Source organism: Amborella trichopoda, chromosome 12 (genome assembly GCF_054954075.1).
Source record: "Amborella trichopoda isolate Santa Cruz 75 chromosome 12, AtrichopodaSantaCruz75HAP2 v2.0, whole genome shotgun sequence".
NCBI lineage: Eukaryota > Viridiplantae > Streptophyta > Magnoliopsida > Amborellales > Amborellaceae > Amborella > Amborella trichopoda.
In genome coordinates, this window is record NC_142347.1 from 34,899,795 (window position 1) to 34,914,666 (window position 14,872).

The following is a 14,872-nucleotide window of genomic DNA, read 5'->3' on the forward strand; positions in this document are numbered from 1 at the left end:
TTTAAATAGTTTCTGATTAATTCAAATAATTGCATATTGATCATTGTTTGTAAAATCGCCCGATCTAACCGCTAACCGCCCGGTTAGATCGGAACCGGCCGGTTTTGGGCGGTAAGGGTGATCAACCGGTATTTTTTTTTTTTTAAAAAAAAATGTATATAAATTCTCAAAAATAAAGAATTTGACTTGTAATGTGTATGTTAAAGATTAAAAATTGTTTTGGTCATTAATATTTTTATATTTTCCCATCTTTTTTAGAAAATTTAAAACGGAAAATATAAAATGAGTTAAAATCTATTTTTTTTTTTTTTTATTAATTTTCAACTTCATTTGAATGTGTTTTGTTTTAATTATTTTTTATATGTTTTTTATATTTTATTAGATTTTTTTGTTTTTTTTTTTTTTTTTTTTTTTTCAACACTTTTTTGATCGCTCGGGACTTGTTTGGTTATAATGGTTGAATCGGTTGGTTTACAGGTTAGGCTGATTAAACCGTTTTCAAGTTTATATTCGGTTAACCGTTCCGATTCGATTTTACGAACACTTATATTGATGCACGTAACCACACAGGGCTTATTGTGTAAATAAATTATTTAGAAAGATGACCATGTTATAGCAATTTATTACTATTCAACCCCACTAATTTCTTATTAGTTGGATTGCTTGCCCGGTTTAGTGGCCTATCTGTCTGTCTCCAACTTATAGGCAATCTTTTCCTTTACTTCGATGATTATTTCAAAGGAAAAGTTTTATGAGCCCTCCTTGTAATTCAACAGTGATGTGTCAGACTGCAACTGGTGATCCTGGCGGCGTAACTTCTTCGGCCACTCACTGTCACTGGGAGATCGTTGCCTCTGGCCTCTCACTTCATTGGGAGATACCAACCTCAGCGTTTTATTTATTCTCTCTAGGAAAAAATGATTGCCGTAAAAAATCGGAGAAGCCACTTGGAATTGGGCAGTGTAACAATCGCTAGGAAAGGATGCATGGCTGTAAAAGCTGCTGGCAATTGACACGCTGAAAGACTGATAAGCAGAAAATAAACTGATATTCGAATAGGAAAAAGTTTATATACAGCTGAGGCTTAAACAATCAAATTGGACCCTACATTAAAAAGTTCACTAGAAAAAGTTGTTTTGATGCCCAAATATCTTCAAATTGATCAGCATTATTTTATTTTTAATTTTTTTCTATAAACTATTTTGATACCAAATTTTGTACGTCCATTCCTCTATTAAACTCGCACTAACAAAAAACATAAAAAAAAAAAATATTTTCGATAAAATAAAATGATCAAAATACCCCTAAAAGTTTTAAGGGGTATTTTGGTTATTATTTTTATCAAAAATTATTGTTAATATTTTTTGTAGTTACGTCTCAATAAGAAGATGGCACGTACCAAATTTTGTATTCATAAAAATTGTATTAAAAAACTAAAAAAAAAAAATACTTTGAGACATCGGATCTAAGATCAAACCGTGAATGACTCTCTTGATAAAAAATGGACAGTTGGATAGTTAGGAGAGAATAGAACTTCTATGTTGTAGGGATAACATAGAAAGCTTTTCTTTATAATTGTACTCCATCAAATTTGGACACTTATATACTTTGTTTTGTAATATGCATATTTTTTATCATTAAGAAGGGTATGATGTCATTCATATGGGGTAAAACATTACCTACATAAAATATTAAATGCCACTAATATGCTTTATGTGGGTGATGTAATACCCAATGTAGATGATGTAATACCCCTCCTAATTATAAAAAATATCTTTACAAAATAAAAGTATATAAATGTTCAAAATTTATTAAATACAATTATTTATGCAACTTTATTTTAATATGTTACCATATTAGATGAGTTTGTCAAAGATTGTGTAATACCCAAGTGGCATAAAAATTTATAAATCTTTTTTGAACTTTAAAAACTCATATTTTTAATTACAATATTTTATGCTTTTAAATTATTTACGACTATTAATTGATTTGAGATACTATAAAAAAAATGATTATTTAAGATAATCATGCTGTCCTATCCATAAGCTTTTTTATATTTTTGTATCTAAATCATATTTTCATAGGTTCAATAGTTTTGATCACAGGTGCAAACAACGTGCTCTCTACTGGTTTCTAAGAAAGACATAGTTAAAATTTATAAAAATGTTTCAGAAGCTTCCCTAATTTGGATTAAAATTTAAACCCACTTTCCTTACCCAGCAAAAACCACCCAACCATCAATAAAAATATTTATTTCAGAAACTTCCCTAATTTGGATTAAGATTTAAACCCACTTCAACCATCAATAACAGAACTACCACCATGAGCACCATGAGTGATTCCAAGCAAATGAATTTTAAACAAAGGGAATAATGATACCAGGATAGTGACTCCTCTTAGAATCCCTTCACCATCCAACCATCAATAACAAATGACCACTTGCCAAACATAAGCCTCAGCATCTACATACATAAATCTCAGCACCTACATTTCAAATCTGGCCAACCTCTCTTTTTTACCCATTAATATCAAATCAAAATCAAAAATCAAAATGTGAAAACACGAAGCCAAACTCACAGGTTATCTCCCTTAATCTTCATAGAGACCCAATTTATTGCTAATGAGGCCCAAACATCAATTATTATACGGCAGTTTTCATGACATAAACCCAACATGGCCACTAGAATCTAGACAAATTCAAATGCCTAACATGACCACTAGAATATAGAAGAATTCACATGCTTATTTTGTGATTTACAGTAAGGAGAAAGAACTCACTGGCTGAACTCCTTTTGCTTGGCGGTGGACAGACAAACTAAAAATCAATTGGTGAAGGAGAAAGAACTCCTTTGGCTTGGCGGTGGACAGATGGAATAAAAATCAATTGGTGAAGGAGATGGAACTCCTTTGACTTGGCAGTTGACAGACGGAATAAAAATCAATTGGTAAAGGAGAAAGAACTCCTTTGGCTGGTGGACAGTCATTTGGCTGGTGGACAGGACTAAGTGAAGTTATGCTTGCAAAAAGCCATTGTCTTCCAAATACGCTACGACTTGTTCTGCCATGGCAGTTGGAGATGAGCAAACTCCATCTTTTTGCTCCACTACAATCTGCGAAAATGCCAAAACCAATCTTTTTGCTAAAAATTTTATTAAATTACTTGCAAGTTTGAAATTTCACAAGCTTTGAGGAACATGCAAAATAATTACAAAATTATGCAAGGCTTACCGGAACATGCATAAATTTTAAAAAATTATGCAAGGCTTACCTCACAATTTACCGGTGGTTCATATGGATCATCAATCCCTGTAAAACCTGTAGAAGAATGTGGAAATTAGAAGATGCATACTCATGTAGAAATTGCTAATGGATGGTAAGACACCACTTAAACAGTTGAACCAAAGTAATCGAAAAAAAAAAGATCGTGCATTACATTTCATAGTGTCAGCTTGAACATATCCAAACAAGCTCTGGTGATAAACTTGATCCATTGACAATGTCTGACATTATATTCATCAAGGAGATAATATCTATTTGATGTGTACTCTGAGCTTATTCAGTATATCCAATAAGAAAAAAAAGCTTATTCAAATTTCTTCAAACTCTCTTTTTCCTTTTTGTAAGTGATCTTATTCAAACTCAAGAGAGAGGAAACACCTTTAATCTTTCCGGCACGTGCAAGCTTGTAGAGGCCTTTTGAGTCCCTTGCCTCACATACTTCCAGGGGCATATTCATGAAAACCTGAACACAGAGAGATCCACATTCACCCATCTCACGAACTCAAAAGTTAAAAGAAGAAAATAACTAACATAGCAGTTGTCAAAGGAAGAGAACAAACTTCAATAAAAGTTCCTTCAGGTAACATGGCTCGACATGCATCCCTATCTCTTCTATAAGGAGAGATAAGACTAGCAATGCATATGACACCAGCATCTGCAAAGAGCTTCGCCACTTCTCCTGAAACCGGATAATCGGTACTAAAATTTAATTTTTTTTTCCAATATTGGAAGCTTGTAACTTACATTTCTTTTTTCTCTTTATTTGGTAATTGGGTTTCCAATAAATGAGCATATAAATTTAAATTAGGCATACATAAGATTCAGGCAAGATTACTTACCAATCCGGCGTATATTTTCTGCTCGATCTTCTGCTTTAAAGCTAAGATCTTTGTTCAGCCCATGTCTAACATTGTCACCATCAAGTATATAAGTAAGCTTCCCTCTGCAGTGAAGCTGTCTACTTAATGAGCACGCCAATGTGCTCTTACCTGAAATTAGAAAGAAAGTTCTATTGGAACCAATTGAAAATAAAAAGTGAGAAACATCAGGGAAAGTATTCCCTAGTCGAAATGTGTAATCCATTGGTCATGGATTGTGATGGTGAGACTACTCACCCTCCATCACTGTCCATCAATACATTAGATACAGAATAGTCATGTAAATAGCAAAAGAAAACACAGGATATAATGGATGGTGGAATCTCTAGCAAATAAACCACTGAATTTACCATGTTTCATTTTAGGCTCCTTGCACTAATAAAACCAAATTACAATGCGTGGATACTAGGAACTGGTGACATATCAATGTCCCAAAACTATATAACAGACAAAATCACAAAAATATGATTTCAGAGAACAAGAATATAATTCAATTCTGAAACTAAAATATAATTAACTATAACCAAAACCCTTCACATAGATCACAGTGCATTGGCAGTTATCCTCGCAACAAAATAAGAGAACGATCAACATCACTTCCACATGAACAGTCTAGCAACATCTATGTAATAGTAATGTCTAAATGTCAGAAGTCATATTTACCAGTCCATAAGGAGTATTTTGCTCAGTAGCCATTCTTTACATAAAGATGCATATCAATTGAAGAGTTGGAACTTGGAAGGACTGCACAATTTAACATCAATTGAGACTTACATAGCTTTTGCAGATAGATTTCTAGGGAACCCAAGCAATAATATGATTCTTGTTCACTGTCAAAGCTCAGTTTTTGCATAATTTGCAACTTCAAAGTCTTGAAATTTGTAGGGCAAGAAAGTTTGAATAGAGAGAAGATCTATCAGCAACCCAGAAGAGTCATGGTACGTCAAATTGGGAAACACTCATAATCTGTAACTTAAATCTCTTTGTAAACTAATCATGCTGCAATTAGGCTACACAAATTTCTACTTCTGTCAGGTTTAGTACAAAATTGCAGCCGTCCAATTTCAAATATTTTGGTAACTCAGGCAAACTTAGCTGGAGAACATAATGGTCTCAATTAAGCTTATAGCTTTATACTCAAGAATAGATATATTTAAATCTATTTACAATATAACACTGATGGTTCAAGAAATTATATTTGATCTCTTAAGTTCAACCCTCTTTTGTGTGTGGAGAAGAAAAATTTAATTCCTGTGTTATTGGGATTTCTTTAATTCCTGCATAAATCCTCTTTTCTTAATAAAATTAGAAACATTTATCATTCTTGCATGCATTTCTTTTCCAGCATCACCCTGTAATAGTTTGTTTCAACCAACTTGCAAGATGTTTATTAAGGATATATCGTAATCAGGAAATTATTGCCTTATGGTATCTATTTTCGCTTTTTTACCCTGATAAGTTGTTTCCATTACCCATTTCTAAATTTGTGTTCTAAGTATTTTCATAATTTTGTTACTCACTCAGGAAATCATAAGCATAATATAAGAATAGAGTTAACAAAATGGAAGAGAACCCTCAGATATAGATCCACTCTATAGACCCAAAACAGGCTATGGTATCTGAAAAAGAATCACCTTCTCAGTGAACATGGTGAATACAAGATCAACAGCAAATTAGAGACCTCAATAGTCTCCTTAAATACATCCATCATGTTCACATTCTCCTTCCACAATTAGATGGTTGAAGAAAGAAACAATGAAGACCTTAATGCCACTAAGGAATGGTTGAATAAAGAAACACTGAACAACTTAATGCCACTGAGGAGGGCTGTAACCTCTCACCTCCATGGAATCCATGAAAGTCCTTTGCATAACACCAATTCAACCAAGAACATTTTTTGCATAAATCCAAGTTGATTCCCTACTAATTCCCCCGTGGTGGTAAGATGCTGATTAACAACAAAAACTTTGTCCAGTTATGCTTGAGATATTCTTTGGAAAAACATCCATATTTCCAAAAACTTGACAACTTCAATACCCAAAATAGTTTCCACTCCCTCAATAAATCATGTACGGTCACTCCTCTGAAGTCCTCTGTAATCAGCACTCATAGGATAAGATTCATCAAAATTCCCTACGAATCTTCTCCCCTGCCATATTCCTATAAATATGATTGTTACGCTCCCCCCTATATCCCCTAAAAGATTGCCAATAGACAATATCTGAAGGAAACACAGTATGCAACGTTCTTGGAAGAACATAAAGGCATGGAAGAAAAAGAGCAGCAAGTGATATGTCAAAAGACTCTAGTGCCAAACCCAAATCTTTTACAAAATAGTAGTGGAAAAGGAGATAACCCACTCGCATATCAAGCAAAAATTGGGGGATTGTTGCTCTTTATGTCAGGCAACGAGGAATTTATCTCAAGCTAATTCTTTGACCATAGCAAGTCAATAAAATATTTCTTTTGTCTTCTTTAAAAATCATATGGTTGCACATTCTAAAACATCTCAGAAAATGTGTACTTTCAAAGATTTTTCACCTTAATATGTTACAGAGTCCTAAGAGGCAAGGGAGCACAATAACATGTGAAAAGAAGTGGACAATTTGAAAACAAAGATTCCAAGTGTGAGAGACGCAAACATAGATAATTGCAATCATGGCAAGAACAAGTCATTACTCATTAGATATAAAAAACTAAGAAATAGTATGAATGGGGAAGCTGATCGTTTAGATGAAGAAGTTCTAGAGCACTAAACATCCCAGTGTATTTCATAGGAAGACATGCATTATGATTGAAATTTACCATATGTCTCTTAAGTATAATTATGCTCTAAATTGCATTTTTAACTTTATTATACTGATCGTTTAGATGAAGAAGTTCTAGAGCACTAAACATCCCAGTGTATTTCATAGGAGGACATACATTATGATTAAAATTTACCATATGTCTCTTAAGTATAATTACGCTCTAAATTGCATTTTTAACTTTTTATAATAAAAGACATTCTCCTAAAAGAGTCAGATGATTGCAAATGCTAATTTATCATATGTTTCCTGCTAAAGACATTCAACAACTACTTATGAGCATCAGTTATGGGTGAAAAATTAGAGCCATTACAACACTAGACTTAGAGAATCCACGAGCATTGCTGAATGAGACAGAAAAACATTATAGATCGTTTTTGCTGATGATCAAGAGCAACAAAAAAATGAGATTGGAGATGAACAAATGCATCATGCAAGTACTCTCTCCTTGATTGGTGAAAGTTGAATTTGCAATTGATCTGGTTCAAGTCTTCATGAATGTGGCATGCCCTAGAAATAAACTTGAAGCTATCCACATTGTTCTATTGTAAGAGGGACATATAACAAATTTGACTAAGCAAGAAATATAGGAAAGACGAGAGGCCAAACTACATAAATAATCATTGCTACCTTTACCACCTTTATCCAGACAGTATTCATGATAGCCTATCATGATCATAATGCAAATATGTAACATAACAGACATAGATGTTTAAATTACCTTTATTGCCCACTCCCTGCTTTCTACCCGTCATACCCCCAATGGATATATATATATATATATATATATATATATATATATATATATATATATATATATATAGATATATATATATATATATATATATTGTGAGAGAGAGAAAGGTTTCACAGAAATCCTACTCAAAATTTTAGGTTTTCCTAAAAAATTGAAGGGGGAATTCTACGAAAAGCCCAGATTCATCATAAGGAGGGACATTTAAAATAAAATGTTGTTCGTTCTGCCCTTTATTGTTAATGTATTAAGTATGTGCGTGTCTGTTTCTATGCACACACATAAAAAGTAAAAAAATTACTGAATTACATATAGCACATTGAATAAAAAGTATACAAGAAAGTGTACTATAGAAACATACCCAATAAACCAAGTTACAAGTGATAATGAATCAAGAGAGTTCCAAGTGAACAAACCTGAACCACTGAGACCTGTAATCCAAATAACACATCCTTTCTGTTGAAGCAACTTTTGCCGTTCAGCTTTGCCAACTGAACATTCTTGCCAGACAATGTTTGTAGAGTTCCCCACAGTGCGCATTGAATGGTGGTTCACATCCATTTCTTGAAAAAAAGAAGGCTCAAAATTCAGGTACTGTGAAACAATATGAGAAAATAAAGTAAACCGAACACAACAAATAAAGCATTCCTGCGTGGTTAAGAAGTCCAAGAACCTGGAGCAAACAATCATACCCCTCCACACTGATCAAATATGGCAAATATAAGGGGTGATATCGCTAAATTGAACTATAAACAATCATCCATCATCATTAGTTTCTGCTCAAGAAATATTTTTTATAACAAAATTTGAATGCATCAATTTTTTTGTTTCTATGAAGTGGCCCCTTAAAGTAAAATCTATTTTTCACTAATGCCCCAGCAAAAGTTGGAAGATAACAGAAATTTGTATGCCAAAATCTTCAGTCAGAATCCATAGATGGGTCAAGGGTTCAAAGAGAGATACTTAAGAAATAACCAAACAGTACTTAAAGGAATAATATTATGAGATCACGAATGATTTTAGATATGAAAAAAAAAAAAATGTCATTGGCTACTGACCTATGCCATCTCAAATCATATACATATACTAAAATAAATTGCATAAAGAAAGAAATATCCATCTCAATCAAGTAAAACAAAAAAATTGATACCCACAAAATTAGGACAATCACCATTGATAGGGTAATCATAATGAACACAACTGCAGAACCTAAATTTCTAGAAGAGATTATTTTAATGGAGAATATGACTTGTTCGTCATATTAACATGCATTGCATAGATGTTCATTGGGCTATGGCAAGGGTTTGAACTTCAGGTGTAACACATTATGAGAACAATATGGGAATCATATAGTCTGGTACCATGATTCAATCAAAGCCAATCAAGAATGCAATTATATAAACTTGAATATTGTATCAAATAAAGAAATCATTCACATAGAATGTGTTATGTTAATTTCAGAACAGGGGTATTAAATGTCCTCATTACCATAAAACTTTCCATCTTCCTCTTTTGATCTCTTTTCAAATGGATTAAGCTGCTCTCAAATTTAATGCATCAACTTGTTCAAAGTATCATGTTCATACGGACACACAAAAGCTTGAATTAACCAAGGACTGGCACTAGTACTGCATGATGCGTCATGCCAGGTTAAAAATGGGCGAAAGGTGTTAGTACCATGCCAGAGTTGACATTGACTTCACAAATGAAAGATTATGTGATGTCCTTTAACACGTCATGACGAACATAGGAACCGATCTTCCATCAAACATAAATATATTCTCATTTTCTAAATCTGGTATTGTGTACATGACAAAGACCTCCCTTTTCTATTATTCCAATTGTTAAGTTAATCGGAAACTGAACTATTCAAAGGAAGGTTTTCCTGTGAAGTTTCTTTCCAAATCTATTTAGAGAGACAGTTTTAAAGGACCATAGTAAGTTTCCAAAAGAACTGGGCTAGCCCATCAAAGCGTAAACTAATTAATCAAATGTTGAGGCCAAATTTGGACAACCTAAACTGGTCCATATATAATAGTAGAAGTCATAGATAATTGATAAAATAGATCAATTCATATCGTAATGAGCCAATCAAACTGATTGAATCCAATTTGTATAAGAGTTCTTTTGTGTCTTGTTGAGGTTCTTCATGTCTTTTTGGGTCCTATAGTTTATGGGATAAAAGGTACATGTGATATTCCCTTCATGTAAGAATACAGAAGTCATGTGTGCATGTCACAATATGCATATATAACTACTTTGTCGGGTAGTCAGGCGCCTAAGATTTAAGATTAAAGATGCATGCCTAATGCAAGTTATAAAAAACAAAAAATAAAAAAGTCACAGGTTAGTTGCATGGGGGAGATTCCATCCGCACAATGAACAAGATTGAAAAGAACTTCCTTTAACTTCTATCTTTACATGCAAAATTTTGATACAACATCTTTAACCTTTAATGACCAGACAGGAGTCACAGCAATTCAAATTTCAACCAGAACAACATGAGAAATTTAACCAGAATTCAATATCAAATATTCTCATCTTTTCTTCTCTTTTATAAGAGAAAACCATGGTTAATCACTGAAAGCAATTCTAAAATAGATTGGCTCAATTCAACGACGGAACCATAACTTTTCCAACATTTTCACATTCCAATAGAAGATAATGCGCTGAATCAATAAACCCCATCTAAAAGATTCTCCATGCATTCTATCAAATAAGAGCGATTTGGCTCATGGTCGGTTCAATGCGTGAAACCAGCATCATAACGATGATTCCATAACGCAAAGCTAATTCAAGCCAGTGATCATATAATCATTAAAATTTAAAATTTTTAACAAAAAGAAAAAAGAAAAAGAGACAAAGAAAACAACTGCACTCCTTACCCTTCAAATTGCTCGAATCCTCTGTTCCATGAGGAGTTGGATTCTGACCTTCTCCATTCAAATAAGTCATTCTTGACAAACTCGATAAAGGATTACGATTTCCTCCCCCACAATAAGTACTGATTCTCAGTCCGTTCAAATTAGTAGAATTCTTGTAACACAAATTGGGAGGAACCCCAAAATCCTTTCTCTCTCTCTGAAGCCCACCACCATTAAAACCCCAAAAAGCTTCAGTGTTTACAGAACAATTCTTGGGTATTGTACATTCACAACAAGAGCCCCCCAATGACCCTGCACCAAGTGCTATCATCTCTTGTGATCCAACCCCAAAAAAGGGGCAATGGCTTCCTTAAAAAAAGAAGATAGAGAGAAACCCACAAGAGTTTTCCCAACAGAGAGAAACACGGGGTTTTGTCAAATTGACGAGAGAGAGAAACCCGGGTTTTCAAAAGAATGGGGGGTGAGGAGATTGGTATGAAAGTCTCAAAAATAGAAACCCATGTCTGCTTTAAATAGGAAAGAGCAATAACGGCATAAAATACAGAGCTTAGTGGGCGATTTTTACCTGTAATTTGAAGCTTGTCGCTTGCATTTACACCTGGGTTTTCGGAATTTTTATGGCTTTTGCTTTGGATTGTTGCCTGCAAAGAAGCACGAGCATGCAAGAAGTGGATCAGGATCTCACAAGTGGATGGTGATGGCAAAACTGAAATCTACTTTCCTTCTTTCCTTGCTTTGGTTTTTAATGAATAAATACTCGGGTTAACTCCTAATACGTTTTTAAATTAAGGGCTCTGAATCTCAGAGAGAGAGAGAGAGAGAGAGAGAGAGGGGGGACTCCATTTTTTAAACAATAGAGAGAGAAATAGCTTGTAACTGGTTGGGAGTTATGAAAAATAGAAGAGGGGCAGATCCTTTTCCTTCTATTTATTTAGTGTTTTTTTCTCTCATAGCGAGTGTAATAGCATAGGACTAGGGCATATTTTTATAGAGAGAGAGAGATTTTGAGAGAGAGAGAGAGAGAGAGGAAAGTGTTAATTTTCCTGAATTGGGGAGATAGTGATGATATCATATGTTATCTACAAAACGGAAATAGCATAGATTTGGTGGGGAGAGATGGAGAAGCATGAAACAAAATGTTTTTTTATAATTTGAAGGAAGTGTCCTTGTTTTATAGAAAGGGAGAGAGGAGTGGTTGTTTTTTTATAATTTGAAGGAAGTGTCCTTGTTTTATAAAAAGGGGGAGAGGAGTGGTTGTTTTCTAGATATAAGGTGTCATGCTTATATTGTACGAGTCAGGTGCACCTAAAAAACCCGAGAAGGTGGTTTTCAAAGCTGAAAATCTCTCAAATCCATCTTCTCGACCACGAGATTCATAAACATGAAAAATAATGGATTTATAGTCCAAAAAATTGTTTTTCTTGCACATTGTATAGAGTATTAGACCAACCATTTTCAATATTTTGTAGTGTTTATAGATCTCTTTGATTGTCACTATTTTTGGAACTTCAAATTTCATGATTAGGAGCAACAACGGATATTCATGTCATTACAAGGCTTTGCGGCACCCAAACTATGTTTTCGACATACTTTTGAAATACACCTTACTTCAATAGTATAAAGTTGGCACCTTATACAAACTTCACCCTTTCTAGAAATAACATGATTTGAGAGTGGACAAGTTGATTGTAGGTGTCTTTTGCCAAGAGAGCAAGCGGATTTTTTCTTTTTGGATTGTATATAGGACTATTTACATTACAAGTGGCTTACAATCATCTAATATTTGAAAAATCGTTTAGGCAGATCACAATCGTCCGAGTATGCTCCGTATCATGAATCTACAGGATTCTTCCTTTGACTCTTGCGAGTTGGCCTGGAACTTCCATTTTTATGTGGGAAACGAGGAATGAATAATTCATTTTTTTGAGAAATTATCAAATATATATATATATTTAGATTATTTGAAAAAAAATTTACTTTTTCAAAACCTCATCCATACCCCTTTTCAGTATTTTCACATTTTTGTAACTAAAATACCTTTCACAAAATTATTAGGTTCGCATCACGGTTTTTTAAGTGAAGTGATGCTTCAAGTGACCACCAGAGTTCTCTAAGTACATTGATGCTTCAAGTGACCATGCCATAGTCCAAAAACGCATCATGGTTCGTTAAGTGTTATGATGCTTCAGGTGACCATCATGATCTTTTGAGTGTTGTGATGCATTGGCTTAGAACTCGTTGTGACCACCGTGAAGGTATTTTCATCAAAAAGATGCAAACAATAGAGAAAAGAGGTATAGATGCGGTTATGAAAATTTTGGGGCTTATTTCTAATAATCTAAAACTTTTTTTTTTCTTTTTTGTAATTTTCCTTTTTATATGAATAAACAATCGCCAGCTATTTTAATCCAATTCAGATCTATTTTGATCTCTTTTGGCTCCTCTTAATATCCAAATATAGTTTTTTAATCTATTTTTACTTTGGGCAACATTTCTTGAACAAAATCTCTTTAATTTCCAAGCCTAAAACTTTAATTCGCCTTTCTTGTATTTTCTCTCAATTGTCAAAAAAAAGTATCCTCATAATAAAATATTTGATTGAAAAGCATAATAGAATAAAATATCAAATTTCTTGTTTTTTAGGACCCGAAAATGAAAATCTTAGTTTCTCCCTTATTGTTTCGTCTCAAAAATGTTTCTTATCACCTTGATCAACAAAGGCCCTAGTATCAACCTTTTATATGATTCTTTTTTTGTTGGGTTGCATGAACAAACTATTTGCTCAATAAAGACAAACTACCTATGGTAAAAATGTTACTTTCATAGAAATTGTAAACATTTTTTCTTTCCTTTTATTATTCACAAAACTACAAATATCCAAATCACTATCTTGGGAAAGGCTCAAAGTGGTAGGAGCCTTGGAAATTGTGGTTGCTCTTTAATTGCAAAATACATACCATTAAATGATATTATTTTTCTATGGAAAATGTTTGATAGGGTTGCAACTCTATCAAAATAAGTAAAAACCTCACTTCATAATTCATCAAAATTGCAATTCAAGCATTTGGAAACCTTTAAATCGATTATCTCAGCTTGAACATTATGTTTGTCAAAAAGAAATTAACATTTCAAGCCATAAATATAGTGCATATCATAACAAATTATCTAGACTGTCCATTTCATCCTAAAAAGTAAATATTCACCCATCTACAAGATCCGTACATTTTAAAGTTTCAAATTTTATTGTCAGTATTGGAAATTGGTTTTAAAGCCATCATAGAGATTTTTATTACCATAAGTGCTCTGGAACAAGGTTTTGATGTGAAGCTTTATTTTGTTTTTCATAAAACATAAGTCTTATAGAAACTTCTTCTTTTTTATATTTTTTAGTTTAATTCATGATTTGTATTAAATAAAAGACACGAGCTTCACGTGAATTTGTTTAAGCCGTGACCCTTTAACGGAATGAGATAATTGTTACGTACATTATGCTCCCTTGAGAGTATACTATATATTTACCCACACAAATGTCCTAGTTTTAAGAACCATTAGAACCTTCGAGGGTCGAACAAGAGATATTATCATTTTACTCTTTGAGATAGAGTGCATTGCTATCATGTGGGTCTATGCCTCTCTCCCTCTCACGACACTCTTCAATCTCCTTCTCTTCTCTTGCTTCAAAGATCTACTCTTTTTTAAATGTCATTGGTTGTATCTCTGACTTGTTTGGACTAAGTCTCCGGAAGGTTGGTTTAAATTGAACTTTGATGGGAGTGTTACAGGTATTGGGTTTGACTACAATGGCCTTCTCCGTGTTATAATGGTGCTCCTTAATCTGGTTTTTCTTGGATAGTCTCCATTCATGTGAGATTAATTAAACAAAACTCTGTGCAGTTAAAATGGGGGTTGCCCAATCCCACAGGAAGATTGTTATTGAACTCCTTGGAGATTGAGCACGATCATGGATGAAATCCTATTGGCACTAGGTAATCAGGAACGACACTTTGTCCATATCTTTCGAAGTGCCAACTTAGACACCAACCTTTTAGCAAAACATGCTACTACCACTTGATTCTACTGTGAGTGGCTGCTTGTGGCCTGTCAAGTTCATGACTTTCATCCTTCGTTTCTTTGTTTTTGTTTCTTGCTTTTCTTTCCCTTGTAATCTTCATTATCTTAATAAATATCGCCATTCTCAAAAAAAGAAAAAGACCTAGTCTTAATATTTTACTGATATGAAATCTTGGTATTCATCTAGGAATCTCTAGA

At 33.5% G+C, this 14,872-nt stretch overlaps 1 protein-coding gene across 9 annotated transcripts; it reads right to left on the reverse strand.

The window, feature by feature from the left end:
* Positions 1-573: 573 nt before the first annotated feature.
* On the reverse strand, positions 574-11,887 carry LOC18430884 (adenylyl-sulfate kinase 3). Of its 9 annotated transcripts, none has more exons than XR_016045261.1 (9): positions 11,169-11,886; positions 10,604-10,894; positions 8,135-8,281; positions 4,119-4,268; positions 3,840-3,958; positions 3,658-3,742; positions 3,434-3,500; positions 3,269-3,315; positions 2,584-3,110 (listed from the first exon to the last, which is right to left on the reverse strand). XR_016045261.1 is itself a non-coding variant. In XM_006841026.4 (8 exons), exons 2-8 carry the CDS (start codon positions 10,671-10,673, stop codon positions 3,012-3,014), a joined length of 717 nt encoding a protein of 238 aa, XP_006841089.1. In that variant the 5' UTR covers positions 10,674-10,894; positions 11,169-11,887; the 3' UTR covers positions 2,584-3,011. The 9 variants fall into 9 exon arrangements, 4 of the variants coding, with proteins under 4 accessions (XP_006841089.1, XP_020520939.1, XP_020520938.1 ...); XR_016045259.1 differs by having other exon boundaries at positions 10,604-10,799; positions 11,169-11,680; XR_016045258.1 differs by having other exon boundaries at positions 10,604-10,951; positions 11,169-11,563.
* Between the last annotated feature and the right edge of the window lie 2,985 nt (positions 11,888-14,872).